This window comes from Furipterus horrens, unplaced genomic scaffold (genome assembly GCF_987537825.1).
Source record: "Furipterus horrens unplaced genomic scaffold, mFurHor1.1.pri manual_scaffold_2, whole genome shotgun sequence".
Lineage (NCBI taxonomy): Eukaryota > Metazoa > Chordata > Mammalia > Chiroptera > Furipteridae > Furipterus > Furipterus horrens.
The window spans coordinates 175,017,001-175,034,157 of record NW_028327172.1 but is presented as its reverse complement, the minus strand read 5'-3'; the positions used below and the strand labels follow the sequence as shown (position 1 = coordinate 175,034,157).

General features: G+C 32.2%; 1 protein-coding gene across 2 annotated transcripts in view; it reads right to left on the bottom strand.

Moving 5' to 3' along the window:
* The window catches only part of LOC150020050 (transmembrane protease serine 11F-like), a 68,500-nt gene extending 51,679 nt beyond the window's left edge, over nucleotides 1–16,821 (bottom strand). For both annotated transcript variants that reach the window (XM_090266806.1, XM_090266807.1), the window contains exons 1-2: nucleotides 16,709–16,821; nucleotides 1,396–1,476 (exon numbers count right to left, since the gene is read on the bottom strand). In XM_090266806.1, the coding sequence (XP_090122932.1) occupies nucleotides 1,396–1,406 (11 nt within the window). In that variant the 5' untranslated portion in view covers nucleotides 1,407–1,476; nucleotides 16,709–16,821. The remainder of the gene's footprint in view (nucleotides 1–1,395; nucleotides 1,477–16,708) is intronic.
* Between the last annotated feature and the right edge of the window lie 336 nt (nucleotides 16,822–17,157).

Here is a 17,157-nt window from a genome sequence, read left to right as displayed (position 1 = left end):
AATTCAATTAGTAATGTTTTTATCTCTATGGCACAATCCATAGTTTTTGACAATATCTGTGTTAAAAATAATACCAATCTGGAATGCAATTAAAAAGGATACTTAAAATCCTTAGAACTATAAACTCTGGAGTAAAGTTGATGAGGCTTCAATATAGAAATTTTATGTCTGCAGTGATACTTTCAGAGTGGAAAAATGAGTGAGTAGAGATGATGTCATACATTGGGAAGAGCAGAACCAGGTTGATATAAAAGCCTTACCACACAGTTCTGAAAAAAAAATGAGAACAACAGAACTTGAAGCTCTTTGCTCACTGATTTTTAAAAACTAAAATTTTTAGCATATCATATTCATCTAAATGTTTACTAAATAAAAAAGTAAGTTTTTTCCAAGCACATCTGTATTATTTTGCTCTTATCTTGGTAAACAAGAAATACACTTTGTTGTTTTTGACATGGAGTCTTCTTCAGGCTCACGCTGTTGTTTGAGGACAAGAATGCCCATCATTTAATATCAGAGACTACAGGCCTAAAGTATTATATTTATTTAAAGACAAAGTTGAATAACTGCACAATTATAATGATCACAAATTCATGAGTAAATTTGACACATTAGTCAGTGCAGAACATGTGGAGAAGTGGTATCTGTAGGGAAGTCAAGAATGTCTTTGAGAAGCAATGTTAGACTGAGCAGAAGTTTGGATGAAATCATCCTGATCATTTCTGAGTCTATGAAACAATAGCCTGAAATTACCTCTATATAAATATACACAAATTCCTTATCTTAAATTCATTAATTGATCAATTATTTTGGTGTTCAATTATGACAAATGTCATATAGACTCTATATTTTGTTAACTCAATATTTTTATAAACAAATATTTTCATCATTTCACTCATATGATACATATAATATTCCTATTGCTACCATATTTCCTATTAGTTATAGTGAAAGAAAAAAATTTTAACAGACTCTCCTCTTACATTTATATTTAGTTTTCACAGAATATACTTCACTAAACAACATAAAATGAAACTTTATACCAAGCTATTGATCATACTAAAGAAATTAAGTGAACTATATTAAAAACCTTCACTTTTTGAAGCATAAGTTTTTCTAAATGTCTAAATATAATATAGTAAATTTATTACTGCATATAATTTCTATTTCTATTATTTAGAAAGAAAGGACTATATTGGTTCCTTTTGTTTAAAGATAAAAACTCTCACATTTAAAAACAGTAAAACAAAACTTAAACACAAAATACAATAACAAATGTAAAACTTATTTTTAAAGCACTCTCCACCAGCCAACTTTGCTTTTGCCTGTCCCAGGAGTGGTAAACCTCTGTCCCAGTTGATAACCCTGACTGAGAAAAGCCTCATGAGTACTTACGCATACATCATGGACCCAGGACTGGGGAAACTTCTATCCAGTCACCATCTGATCTATATCAGCCAGGTCAAGGCTACGAAGCTGGAAAATAATGACAGTCATTGGCAACAAGAAAGGAAACAAGTTCGACAAGTTTAGTGACTGAGGTCTACAGCCAAGATATAACCTGATAAGACCATGATCAATGTTGAGACAGCTGGTTCCGCAGAGAAGTTGCAAGCCGAGGACACAAAACGTGCAACTGATGGTGATTCATAAAGCTGTACTCTTCCAGTTGGGGAGGAATGATCAGCACTGAGGTGTGGCCCCAATTTGTTCCCAAAACAACAACAACAAAACATTAAAGAACATTGATAGCACTTCTTTTCCATTAAAATTGTATGACTCTTCCCTTTGAGGGAACCATGAGTTAACAGTGGCGCAGGAAAGACATGGGCCACAGGCCAGGGGGCTTGTTTTTACCCTCTTGGTTGTATGGCCATAGGAGAACTCCTTAGCCCCTTGGGACTTATTTCCTCATAAACTAGAATAGCAGGGCTGTATTAGCTTTTTCTAATACTATTTACCTGAGTAGTAAAGAGAACACATTTTATTTATACGAAAAAAAGGCAAAAAAAAAAAAAAGTGAAAAAGACCTCTCCGTTTTCTTTCCCACCATGAGAAATATTGTAGTTCTAGGATATGTAAACCCCCCACTATTTATACATAATCACTTTAGATAATTGTATTCATCCACAGAAATCTTGGCCTGAATACGTGAACTTCCAAAGAAGATCAGTAGTTGTAGGAAGGATCATTTTAAGACCTATTTTAAAGTCTCAGAGCCAGGAGATGTTAAGAAAAAAAGCTATAAACATACACTTTGCTGTTCATACAGAATACCTTTATTTAAAATACTACAAGTACAATATTAATCTAATATTAAAATGTCATTATAATATTTTACTAAGGCAGTAATATGCAATATAGTTCCTAAATCATTTTGCAAATGAATAAACTAAGGCAGGTTGCCAATATGTGTAGTCATAAACAATAGACAAACATGTGACAATATAATTTTTAGAAGGAACAAACTTCTGAATAAATAGTTCACAAATTTAACAGATCACTGAACTAAATAGAAAATCATTATTCACTGTAGCAAAGTGACTTTGTTCTTTGGAAGTCTGATTTGTATTTTAAAGTAAAAAAATTATAAAAATCTAACAAAAATGGTGCTAAAATTTTATTTTAGTTTATGATTATGACCCATTATAATTTTTATTTTCTATATAATAGTACTTCTGATAACTTGAAATTATCATTGTGCAAATATGCTTGTAAGGTGGTTTTATTGGTTACATTAAAATATTTCTCATGAATAGAATTCTCATGTTATTATTTGTTAAAATTCATAAACCATTCTCAGTTCTTTATATTAGTAAACAAGAATACCATAGAAAATATACTCTGTGGCTTAAGTGAAGAAAATTCTTCTATAAAAGAAGTATGTCCAAAGCATGTCAAAGCTGAGGTTCTGGAAAGAAGCATTTTAGTATGTGCATATTTCTTCTCTTATTTAAGAAAATCAGTATTTTCTTAACTAGGAAAGATGGGAGGGTGCAGACATTTGGAGATAAAGTAATATTTAACTAGTGAAAGATTGTAGTAGAAGCTATCTTATTTTTAAAAATTCAAAAGTAGGGTCTAAAGTGTCTCCCACAGGAACTTTTCCTGCTACGCCATTCTTTCAAGTGATCTTCCATTTGGTTTTAAAGGTTCTATTTCTTGTTTGTATTTGGTTTTCTCCCTTCCTTTTACTTTCAGGGAATATGCGAAATAATTCACCTTTACTCTCTGTGGTGGAGTCAGGGGTGGGATTCACTGTGCTCCTGACAAGATCTTGAGTTCAGTTCCTGGTTCTGTTGTTAACTAACTGTGAACTTGGGAATGTTCTTAACTTTTTACATTTCAGTTTCTCCCTCAAGAAAATGAGGATAATACTTATATCTAGTGTTAATGAGACATTAAGTCTAAAGGACTTAAAAGATTTCCTGGTCCATAATAAAGCCCTCAAGAAAAAAAAAATATCAAGTACTTTATTCTATCTCTATTCTCATTCCCTCCCCCACTCCAGGGTTAGCACTGTATTGTTTTCAATATACTTCAAAATGATATTTTCCAAACTCTTCTCTCTATGGTACTATGTTCAGCAACATATTGTCTCTAGTCCTTTGCTTTACTTGTAATAAACACATTGATGTATTATGTTCCAATTAATGTAGCATATGAAATTTTTCAATTACTGTAAAAAACTAGCAGCTAATTCTGAGGGTTAGCGATCATTAGTAATTTGTACTTTAGTAGTGAAATTACTACATGTGAATTTTATTTCATTGGTTCTCAGCACCCTCAGCCACATGTGGGCAGGCACCATACTGGTTTCTACTGCTGCATCATTGATTGATTTATTATCATTCAAAGACAATGAGTGTATGATGCAAAACATCAATGAGGAAAAGTCACCAACAAGATGACATTACACCAGGACATCAAGGAGAAAGTTTGAGCGAGTGTTCAAAACAACTTTTATTTTCAGATTCTAATTGTTTATTCTGGAAACCTTTACTTTTAAACAAAATGTATATTTCAGATACAAGAGAAATTATTTTATTTAAACATAGCTTAATTACTTCATTATAACTATCTTCAAAGTTGTAGACATATTCTACTATCATTCAAACATAAAGTACTAAAATGATGTCCTTTCTGATAAATATCTGTCATGGTTGCTAAATCAATTTTCCTATTTTAAGCAGTGTAATGAGATTCAGGAACTAACTACCATGCATTATAGCATTCTTTGGATGGTTTTGGAGGTTTCTGTTTTCAACTATGTAATAGGAGAATTAAGTAAACATCAAAGATGAAAAAGGTATCTTTGTCATCTAGTGGTTATGGATTGAATGATGTCCTTTAACCCTGTTGCCCCCAGAATACAACAAGGATGCCAGCCTGTTAAACCAAGCATGCCGTTGTCCAGAGACAGCCAACCAACCTGGAGTCTGCACGATCCTTCCCCTTGTGGGAAGGCCACCCTCCCCTCCATACCCCTACTCTTATTAGGGATTTCTTGACCCAAGGGTAGGTAGGACGGCAACCATGTCCAGCTTGAAGTAGCTAGAGGAGCTCGAGACCTTCGTCCATTGTCCTTTATAAGATTGTAAAGGGTCTTAAGTCTGAGAGGTAGGGATTGTTATTTTTTATTTTTAAAATATTTAACTAATTAATTATTTTTAAAAAAGAAGAAGAAGAATATATGAAAGGGTGAGGCAGGAGAGCTTGTATGTATGACCCATGGGCATGGACTTCGAGAGGGGATTGTTGGGGAAGGGGGGTGCTGGGCGGAGGGGAGCAAAGGGGAAAAAATTGGAACTATTGTAACAATATAAATAAAATATACTTAAAAAAAAAAAGAAAAAGATATCAATTTTTTATATCCTAGAAATTTTCCAAACCACAAAATTTTACAGAACTGAAGTTCTTATTCTTTATAATTAAGCATTTTCTATATTTAAAGATATTTTTCTACTCGTTATTTTACTAGTAATTGTAAAAGGTATTTCTGCAATTTTATTTGTAGAGTTAACTTTTTTATACTTTGTGATCCATCTATAATCTAGCTAAATGGGGATGCAGCAGATACACAAATAGTTAATACTGAAATGTATTGACTATTACTGGTAGCACTGAGAATCTGCTTCTAGTAATCAAACAGCCATTTATTTTTATTCTTTGGATGATGTTATTGAAAACATTTTAAGTACAAATTGTTTGATTCTTGAAAATTTTTGAAAATGATTTTGTTATACTCTTATTATATCTATAGTTTATTAATTATCTTCTTTCATGATCATTTCAGCCTTGGTTCTCTATAAAGAATAGTTCTTATAGATAAATGGCTTAATAACATCTGTGTAACTTTTTCGCATGGTTGAGAATGTCTAAAAGTATATGTTCCTAGGGTTGTATGGTAGTAACTCATTGACAAACACTTATCTTAAAAAAATAAAACAAACTTGAGCCTGATCTCCAAACTGATGAGCATTTGAATGCTAGATGGTGGGATAGGTTATAAGGAGAAAATTATAATAACACAAGCTTCTTAATGCCAAGTATCCTTCCAACAAAAGAACCTGCCTTTAAAAACTCTGAGTGTAGTGATGGTATCAAAATCAAATAACAGAATCACAGGTGGCCAATAATATCATGCCAAAGAGTGATACAAGGAAGGATTTCCCTGGGACTTTATAAACAAAGTTCAGATAATTAATGTCCTGGATCACTGAATGGCCAATTAATAAGAAATGGCCAGACTCATGACAACAACACGAAAAATAAACCCTGTTGAAAAGCTTTCTGAATGGCATATTGGACATCATCATGCAAAACTATGAAGGTTATAGCTCATGACTGTAGGTCATACTGATTTCCATACCGATTTCCCTATATTACACTGACAACTGGGAACTCTATATCTGGGTTTTTGATGCATCTCCCATGGAAATGTACCCAGTTGTCCAGGAATATTCCTCCCCAAGAACAGTTGCATTTCCTGAACCAAGGAGTCATCATTTCTCATTCTCCCCTCTGTTTTAGGACTATGATAATTTTCCAAGTCATTTTCTATTTTGCATCATTAATTATCAGAGAGACAGCTGCAGCTGGCAACTTGCTGGAACACAAGTAGAAGTTTCATTCTGAACATTTCCAAAATGCTTTTGCACAATTAATATTTTATTCTTGGAACAAGTTTGGCCTAAACTAGTAGTAAAACTAGTTTAACCTTAACTAGTAGCACAATTCTATTGACTTGGTCATATAGGGTATAGTCTTAATATGATGAGGTTACTAGTTGGAAATGGAAAAGCTAAAACTCTTTTCTGTAGGAAAGTCAGCAAAGGTGTAGGAAGAATGATAGGAAATCACCACAGGAATCCTATATCACTGATCTAATACAACCTAATATTTCTTTATCAGATGTGTGAACTGAAGCAATCTTTTATAGGCATATAGCTAGATTAGTTTTTAAAATAGAAAAAAGTAACAAACAAATATTCTTTCTCCCTCTCTTTTCCAGGGTGAAAAGTAGAAACTTGAGCAATGAGCTTGGGGCTCTGGTGACAAAACTGACTGCCACCTCCTAGTTGTGTATCTGAACAACGTGAATAACATTTCTAGATCTAATTTTCTAGATTGATGGATGAATGGCTCAATAGATAAGATAAATTTCAGGGTTTGGACTAGGTCCTAGATGCATAGATATGTTTCAGTTAGATTTACTTAAATCACTATAAAATTTGTTTGTATATTATGTGTGTACATTTTCCTAAGGACATTTTCATCAGATTCACCATAGCCTTTATGATACAAGACACATTAAGAACTTTTGAAACAGATGGTCATTGAGGTCATGGTTATTGCTTGTATCCTATTGTTCTAAGGGTAGTACCCAACGTGCCATTAATCTGATGCTCTGATAGTTATTTATTTGCTCGACAGTTTATTCTTCTCTGGAAGCCTCAGGAGAAAGTATATAGGGAAGCTGTTTCTTTATGTACAGAAAAGTTGTTTCCAAATTTTCAGGACAGTCTTGATAATGTTTGTATGCTGTACTGTTTCTGTTTCTTTTTTTTTTCCCTTCCTTTCCTTTTTCTCTTTTTCTCTTTCTTTCCATATGTGCAGCTGCACTAGCTTATGTGTATAAAAATTAATGACCCAGACTCTAGAAGAAAAATCGAGGAAGAGAAGCAGAAAGAGGAGAGACAAGAGAAAGAGAAAGAGAAGACAGAGAAGGAAAAGCAGGAAAAAAAAAGACAAGCAGAAGAAAGACAGGAAGGAAAGGAAAAGCAAGAAAAGAAACAATTCAATCTAGATTACAACAGATATATTCTTTTTGGCCACACAGTTAGGAGTTTTCACAATGTCCTTAATGAAAGGACAATAAAAATTTACATGAAGATTTTTTCATTTATCTTATATGGTTGTACTTTTTATTTTTAAATAATTGAGTAGTTATACCTGTATGTCTCTTATTCCAATGCATGTGATTCTCCAAAATAATCAAATAATTTGTCATTTTTAGAAATTTTCAAACTAAGAATCCTCCTAGAAATTGGACTCTTGCTTTATTTATTCATACATAGTCATTAAATAATGTTTATAGAGTATGTATTATGTGCCAAACAGTGTTAATTGCTGAGCACACTGTAGCAAAGAGATTAATTTCTGTCTGCAAAGACCTTATAATTGATCATGAAAGGAGCATCAGGCAAATAATCATAGTAAAGTATATTGTAATAACAACTGGACAATTTGCTACAGTAGCATACCTGAGTACACAGTGAAGATTCCAAGGTTCAGAGAAGCGAAACAAGCAACATCTGTCAGCAAATATTCACACACAGTTTTATTTTATTCTATATTTGAATCAGTTTAAGTGTTACTGACCTTGCATTTCATATTGTGCTAAATTAATTAGTCTTTATTCTCTGTAAAAGCTTTGTGAGACATGTGAATATGACTCTACAGAATATTTTAAAGACATTTCTGATTTATTCATTTTCATAATATATCAACTTGTTCCTAGCCCAAGTTTAATGATTAGTAATAAAAAATGGGAGAGAAGTAGGAAGGAATTTTTACCCAATGTTTTGTTTTATATATTAGGTACAAAAAAGCTAAAGGATCTGTAGCAAGTTCTAGAAAAATAAATTTAGTTTTCCAGTGTCAAAATATTTATAGCTTCAAATTATGCATTGTTCCCCAGCATCCTTTTAACTCATGATTATTTAACTTTCTTTGAGCTATTACAATATCTTAGTCTCAAGAGTTTTGGTAACTATTAATAAATATAATAAAGAAAATTTATTATTTTAATTCAGATATTGATTCTATTTTTCCTCAAAATATTGTGTTTAGGAGAAAGAGAGGTGTCACCATATAATTTTATGTTTCTGTTAGCAATTTTCAGTCCACACAGAGAAGAAATTTAGAAAGATATGGCAATCAGGTTAGGAAATATTTTGATCTTTTTGCTCTTTAATAAATAACATAGAATTAGAAAATTTCTCCTAAATTGAACATTTGCAGTTAAATTTTATAAAATAGGTGTAAAACTGTGTGACATTTGCTTCCAGAAATTGTTAGTTTTTTTGAGTCTGAATGGACTGTGTTCCAATATTTTTCAAGTGTGTTTTATTCACATTTTTATGTGGTTTGTTTCTTGAGTAACTTCACTACAAGCTTACTATGCAACTTTGACTAACAATTTAGATTAAGTGAATAAATGGCCTTATTTCACCCACTCATAAACTGATAGTTTTCAGTAAAAGGCTGTAATTTTCAAAGAAAGTACAGTTTTGAATCATATGAATAAACAAATTTATGAGGCTAAGTTTAGTCTACTTGAGCTATTAAGATAATGTTGGAAGCAAAACTTGGAAGAGTAACTGGGATATTTTCAAAGTTGAATTTTACTCTTAATTTTTTCATTATTATTTATAAAACATTTTTATGGAAGGATGTAATCTGAGACAGTCAATCTGGGACTGAAGGAAGAATTAGAGAAATATTTGCCTCTACTCTCAATTTGTTGAATGAAGCTCTCAATGTCATGATTATATTTAGAGAGCTCAGTTTTCTCAGTTTGATAAACTAAGATTGGTCACCCTAAACCATGTAGATTCCAAAAGGTGATGTAACTGGTCCATACATGTCCCTGTTGATTACATTTAATATAACATCTAGGAAATATTTCCTGCTGCCAGAAATTTTGAAGAACTACTCCCCAGAGCAAGCTTTTATTTTTGCCAATTTAGCTTTAATTATTAACATTTAGAGTAAATCTAGACTAGTCTGATACAGGCTTCAAAGAGAAGGGCTTATACTCCCTGAGGGGGCTGGAGCACAAGGTCATAGGCAGAAGTGCGGGAGAAAACTACTAGAACTTATTTTACACGTACTTTTTAATTTAAAGAGTATTAAGAAACAAGCAAAGGATTACTAATGTCCAATAGTTTGATTAACAGTGGAATCTTCATTCAGCCTTGAATGCCAGGTCATATGCTATATATGACATCCCAGACACCCTGAGGGAAGACTAAAGGTTCAATTGACAGTGGCACTGATGTTTGTTCCTTTGCTTTCATCATATTTTGTTGTATTGCAATTTATGTTTATTTGTTTAGGTAAATATTTATGGATAAAATTATCTGGTTTTAGTCATACTCCTCACAAAAATAGAAAGGATCGAGTATAAATAATAAACAGAACTTTGACCTATTGGAAAGTATTTACCTCTTTCAGGGGAGCATGGAAGAAAGTGTAAACTTTTTTTTTCTCATACCTTTAAATAATACAATGCACTTAGCCTCCTTCTAAATTATAATTAAACTTTAATCACTCTTCTAGTTTCATCTTTCTCCCCATACCACTCAGAGTTAACCATTGCCATCATTTTTGTATATACCATTCCCAAATGAGAAAGCATGCGCTACTAACATTTTTTAGTGTACACTTTCAAAAAATCATTAGGTAATTCTCATTTGGAATCAGGTAGACTGAGATCCTCTCTTCTTTATCAAATGATATTGTATCTGAGACAGACTAATATGCCTTACATTCTTGTGTATTAGCTATATTTCATTGGCTTTGACTGAATTAAAGAAAGAAAAAAAAAGTGTCAAAACTAATCAACATACCACAAGCTCCCAAAGCAGGATTTAATCCAAGGAGACTAATTTGTGACACAGACACTAATAAGCATTTATTTATTTTTTCATAATTTTTAAATTGAAGGAAGCCCTTTAAGACCTCAAGTACCTGGTTCATATACTAGGTCCTCTGGATTTTTTAAAACAAATTTATCTTTCATGAATTAATCTGTTCTCATGACATTAGAGAACTCTCTTCTATTCAGACAGCTCCTAAATCTGTATTCTCAACTGACTCCCTCACTGAAGTTGTAGACCTATAGGTACCTACTAAGTCTTTGTTTCATTATCCAATCATGACTACATTCAATCATGTGTTTGAAAAAAATTACCTGTACCACCTATTATTTTTCAGGTACCATGCCTATCCTCTCAGTAAGCCTAAAATGGTAAATATGACACCACCCTGCTCTCAGAGAATTTAACAGTCTAATCAGGTATCTCAAAACCAAAAATTATTTTGCCTCTATGCTTCTCTGTCTTTACTGGTGGCACTACCCAATGTTCCATACATCTATACTCAAAGTTTGAAAGGTATCCTTGACTCAGCCTTCAATTTTATTCTCTGACAATTCTTCCTTCAAATTGTCCCTTTGTTCCATATATTCCTTTCTCTCCCTAGTCTATCTTAGATTATTATAACGGCTTTTCATCTGTACTTCATGACTCTTGTTCTCTTTTCCTTCAAATTCACTTTCAAAGATCAATAGTCCAAAAAATATGGTTCTCATTATGTGGCTATTAAAAATACCTTTTGATTGACTTCATCAATAATGTGTTCAATGGAATTTACTCTGAGAATAAAATTCATTCCAATTTATTTCCTATGATATACCACATTGTGAACTTTAAGTCTAATCAAGCTTTCTCATCCCTAAAACATGTAATATTCATCCTGATTTTGTACTTTCTCTTCTGTTATCACAGCCTCCTTCCCACTGGTTATTCATTTCTTTCACTTAAGTATGACATTTGGTAAAACCCCAACCCAATTACCACTTCCTTAATGAAATCCCCGACAGTTTACAACAGCAGTTTAAAGTGCAGTTCCTAGGTACCGATTACTGTAATTCAAATTTTTGTTCTGCAACTAACTTTGTCCCCTATTTACATCACTTCATCTCTTTGTGCCTCAATTTCTTCATCTGTTAAAAAAAGATGCAAATGGGTACTTATCTTTTACTATAGTTGTGAGTAGCAAATAGAAAAATGAATGTAGATGACCAGGAAAAGAATCTAACAAGAATAATTACTAAATAAACATTTCAATAAACATTATATCATCCTCATCATTCTCATCCTCATCAATTGTTCAGCAGTAGTGCTAAAGTGTTCTGGAACTATACATTCTCTTCTGATAGACCTCTCTAACATTTATAACCTATGGTACATAATTTACCCCTTAATGATATGCATTTTTTGTTCATTGCTATTGTCTTACGTATTCTAGCTTCATCTGTTCAACTACATTTAAATTATAAAGACCAAAAACTGGACCTTTTGCTTCTGAAATGTCTTTTAGTGTCTGGCATAGGAGGCTAATTAAAATTCACTGACTGATTTGTTCCATTCCATTCAAAATTATAATTCATTTTTACCCTATATATAACTTATGGAAGCTGGAACTGTAATTTTTTCACTCTATTTACTTTCACCTTAGAAGTAAAAAAAAAATTTCTATGCATAAAAGTTGTATTACTGGCTTTCCAGAACTCTTTAAGAAATCTTTGTCTTCCATAGTGGCTAAGGAAAAGGAATCTTGTAATAAATTATACTTCAGAAAAAATCAGGATAGCCATTTTCTCTAACTTTTCTTCCTTTAATTGTTACTGATTTAAGTTCTGCAGTGGCTTATATTTTATTTATAAGGGGTTATTGTCTTTATTCATAATGACAAAAGAGACTCTGATATGTAATAACTTGGAACTTCCACTGCTGCTCTAAAGCAATGGGACACCAAGACTGCAGTCAGGGGTTGTATAAGCAGTCTATTCTGAATGCAAGAAATAGGGGGAGAGGGGTACATTGACTGTAAACAGTTTAAAAACTGGAATATGATTAAAGTTGATGTGGTTATTATTGTCATCAACCACCAGCAATTGTAAACATGATTGATAAAATATTTCTCCCTGTTGGGGGCGGGCTACTACAATGAATGTCCCACCCCCACCCTACCTCTTACATCATACTCTAAAGTTATCCTTGTGGGCATTATGTTTTTCCTGGTCAATAGAGATTATACACATAGATACATATATATTACATTACAGTCATCTTTAATACCAACAGGTAATGGCACCGATTTTGCAAAACATCGCTCTAATTTGATCTTTAGCCATCCAAATTAGAACTACCAAGAAACTGTTCTAGAATAAATGAAGTAGTTCCCCCGGTACCCTGTGAATTAGCTACAACTTAAAAATTAGAATTAAACTAGACTTCAGACATTGAGGGGGGGAAACAGCAATTAAGGAGCTGATTTTGGCCTCTGCACTAGTAGGTATAGGCAATAGAGATAATAACACCTCAAAGCCAATATTCAGGCTGAGGGGTGGGTGTCACCCAAAGACTCCCCACATTTACTCTTTGGAGTTTCTTTTCCCAACACTAGCCCTGACCTGAGTCCCATCTCTCTTCTCCCTCAACCCTATGCCCCATGTAAATATGTAGTTATTATTCTCATTCAGTTCTGGCCAATTTTGTATTCCATTGCAAATTTATGTGGCACTGAAATTTCTCAATCTCCATCTCCTTTTTAAAGCATGTGTTTTGTTTCATTTGTCTCCAGAGAGTGTACTAATTCAAACATTATAAGTAATTCTCTCTTATCTACTTTTTGGTATAGGATAGAGACCAGTTATAAACAGAGATTTAATTATTATCATACAGTTCCTAGAAATTTATTATAAACAACTAAAATTTTATCACATTATCTTAGATAAAGATTTAAAAGAGGATGATTTATTCTGTTTTCTACCTGAATTATCATTCAGTTATTTTATTATATATCAACTGAAAAAATGACCTTAAACTTGTTTCGGTAGGAATTGTAGAGATTGGTTACAGATTAATATGTATATTTTTAAAAACTAACTGGTATTAACATAGGTTATTTCATCTGAGCCAGTTTTTTTTCTCATGTTGAAACGAGGGATTTAAATATTAGTTAACAGTTTGTTGTGTGCTTATGATAATATGATGTGGCAGGAAATTATAAGAGGAAATTTAACTATTGAAAGGCTGGTAGGTAAAAATATTATCTTTACAAAGAAAATCCAAGCTAATTAAGAAAAAAATTGCTAAACTAATAAAATATTTCAAAGTGACTTGATTCAAAAAATAAATGTACCAAATTTAATAACTTTATTAGTATTAGCCAATTGAAAATAATAAAATTATTTCTTTTACAAAAACACGAAGTGTACAATATAACTATAACTTAAGACTCTTGTAGAGAAATATATACACATTTTAAAAAGAAGAAAAACTACTGCAAAGATATGCAAAATAAAAAGAGACACATTTATATAAGCCTAAGATCATTTTTATAGATGAAAACTGGCAGCATATAATTATAATTATTAAATAAATATTATATTAAGTGTGAAAATGTATTTTAGGCTTGAGGATGGGAAATGGGAGGAGTAGAGAAGACAAAGAGGAAAATGGGCAGAAAACAATAAAAAATAAAAGAAAGCGAGAGAAAGAATGTAAGAAATATGAAGATTACAAAGTTCTAATGTTTCTTTTGGTATAAACTTCAGAATGTAAACATCAGAATGTTCTCAGATCATGGCCCTTCCTATGCTTTTTATCTATAATCTCTTAGAGGCTCCAGTTTAACAATGTTACCCAAATCATGAGCATAAAAAAAAATTATAAAACAGATACAGTAGCAGCAACTAGGAGAATACTACCTGGAAAATTAAGTTAAAGTTCCAAATTTAATTTACAATATTCAATCTTTCCACATCTAATTTAATACCTCAAAACAATGACTTAATAAAATTGGGACCTCCTACTCTACTGAAGGGGTGGGTGTCTGTTTCAAAGAGTGTGGGCTTAGGTCTATGGAATTGCTGTAACATTGTGATTCAATATTTTGCACTCAAAAACAAAGATTTCATACTATCAGATAGTGGAGAACAGTAGAGAACAAATAGCAGCACACTGAAAAGAACATTTGACTAAGAAACCAGATTTTAGTTCTTGAATGAGTCACATACTAATCATCTATGTTATACACTTCTCTTTGGGCTTCCATTTCTGTCTCTGCCAAAAGAAAGCTTGGACTACACCATCTCTGATTTTTTTTCTATTCTAAAATAATTATACTTCCAAGATTTAAATACATGACTATGACAAACCTATGACTTTTGAAGCAGGGCCAAATAAAGTTCTGATTATATATATGTATGTGATTGTGGAAGTGATTGTGTTAAATGTCTGGGTCAGGAGATAAGCATTAAGACAAAAAAGAAAAAGAAAAAAGAAAGAAAACACCTAAAGCACTAGCATCATGCTTTTCAAAGCTTCTAATCTGCACAGTCATTAGATGCATAATCACTATGTTAAATATCTGAGGAGCTGATTCACTAAATGACAAAATAACATAACATTCTTGTGGGCTTATATATTTTTAAAATACAGCTTCAAGGCTAATAACTTAACGCCCTATAATTATATAGTTCTGTTATGGCTGACTTTTCACTTGCAAAGTATTATAGCAGAGGTACTCAAACATTTTGGTTTCAGGACTTCATACCCTTAAAAATTAATAAGACTATAAACAATTCTAGTTTATGTGAGCTATCTATTAATATTTACTTTATTATAAATGAAAAGTAAAATTTTTTAAATATTTATTCATTTAAAATAAAAATAATAAACCATTTAAAATAACATTTTTATTTTTAAGAACTATATTTTCAAAAAAAATGAGTCTCAATTTATGTCTATCTGCTTTTGAACTCATTGTATTGCAATGTGTTGTTCTGATGGAAGTATTTTAGGAAAACTGTTTTGCACAAAAATATAATTAGAAAGAACAAGAAATATCTTGATAGCCATTTCAAATAATTGAGGATATTCTTTGACTCTACAGTAAAACTTGAAAAGTGGTGTTTTTTTAGAGGTTAGTTACTGCTATATAGACTCTGAAGCCATATCAATGAAATTTTTCTACTTTTTTTTATGTTCATCAGTCTTTGTCACACTTGAGTGAATCTTTTGTTTTGTATAATTTTATAACATTATACATTGGTTATGTATAAAGCAATGATTTACTTAGTTCACATAGTCATGCAGATGTCCCATATGTTGACACATTTCATTATATAATATCAAAAAATCATATTCCATAGTATCAACACCTATATTATTAAAAAATGTTGTTAAGTACTGGAAAGTTGTCGAATTTACAGGGGATTATACAAGTTTCTCAAAATTGTAATTTTCACATAAGAATTTGAATTTGATCACAAACAACAAATCATTAGTTGTTTATCTTAAAGTGATGAGCCTATTTCATTAATTTTTAGAGAGATTTTAAATCTGTTTGCCAGACAATCAAATCTAAATAACCATGATTAGTCAGTCAGTCACTCTTTCAAGTAAAATGCTGATATATGTTAAAGAGCAGCTATTTCAGCTTTCAACTCAAATGTCCAACAACTTTCCTTAAGACAACTGTTGTACTTCAGTATGCAGCAGTATTTATGCAAGCTTTTCATTTTGGTGGCTAGCATATTTAAGAATATCTGTACCTAACAATCGAGATTTAATAAAATTAGTATTTTTACTGCTTCATCAGAATATTCTTAAGTGAAACTGGAATTTTTTCTGCAGTATTTGAAAGCAAAAAGCATTAACATGAGGCAGTTTGGTGCCACTGCCTTGATTCACACTAAGGTGCCGGAAGTTCTGCCCACATTGCTTTTGCTCCATCAATTGCAAATGTCGACACAGTGAAAGAGCAAATGACACCTTAGTTTTGACATAACAGCCCATGATGTCTCAGGGCTTCACAGGAGATCATGATACACATTTTGAGAAGAATTAAGCTTTTTAAACTAAACAAATGCCTTTACAAACCTCCCAAGACGTTTTTAATTGACTGGAAGTACATTTCTAAGCAATAAATTGAAATGCTTAATCACTCTTTTAAGGTTTGGTAGAGAGAATAAAATTTGAACAGGTCAGATTTAAAATGTAAGCATATGAAGTAAACTAAAAACTAGGTGAAAGAAGGTGAAAGGATTAGCCAAAGAACATATAGGCATGATCCATGGATATGAACAATGGTATGGGGATTGCCTGATGAAGGAGGGGCTAGATGGAGGTGGGCAAAGGAGGAAAAAGTGGGGACAACTGTAATAGCATAAACAATAAAATACAATTAAAATTTTAAAAAAGAAGTAAACTGAAAGGAAGGTACACCATAGGGAACTATCAGAGGGCATAAGGGAGAAAACAAAAAAATTTTAAATATGTGAATCCCTTAAGGGAGAAAACAAAAAAAATTTTAAATATGTGAATCCCTTAACCATTTTTTTCCATACCTTGTACTTAAGAGTCTGGAAGTGGTTCTTCGTTAGATAGCATCTACTTCTCCTGGCTGGCAGCTGTTGAAAATAGTCCTAGAATGAAATTTTTGGACTCTTTCCTCTGAGATCCAAAACACATGAAAGACAGTGCAGAGTTTCACAAGGGTTCTTGCCAATATGAAGGTAGTTACACGCCATCTTTCTTTAGCCAATCAAAGGGCCATTCTAAACACAACAGCTGGTTAATGAGGCATTTTCTAACACACCTATAATCTCCATCATCATTAACCCTGGCTGTCTTCCAGAGAGTTCTAAGGACAGCACACATTCCATCAGGTCTTACAGCTTCTGACATGAAGAAGAAAAAGCATTATACCCACTCTATATGAGGTTTATACAGTTTGACTAAAACCTCATAATAAATCAGAAGCGAAAATTTTGATGAAAGAACTTGAATATTGGTT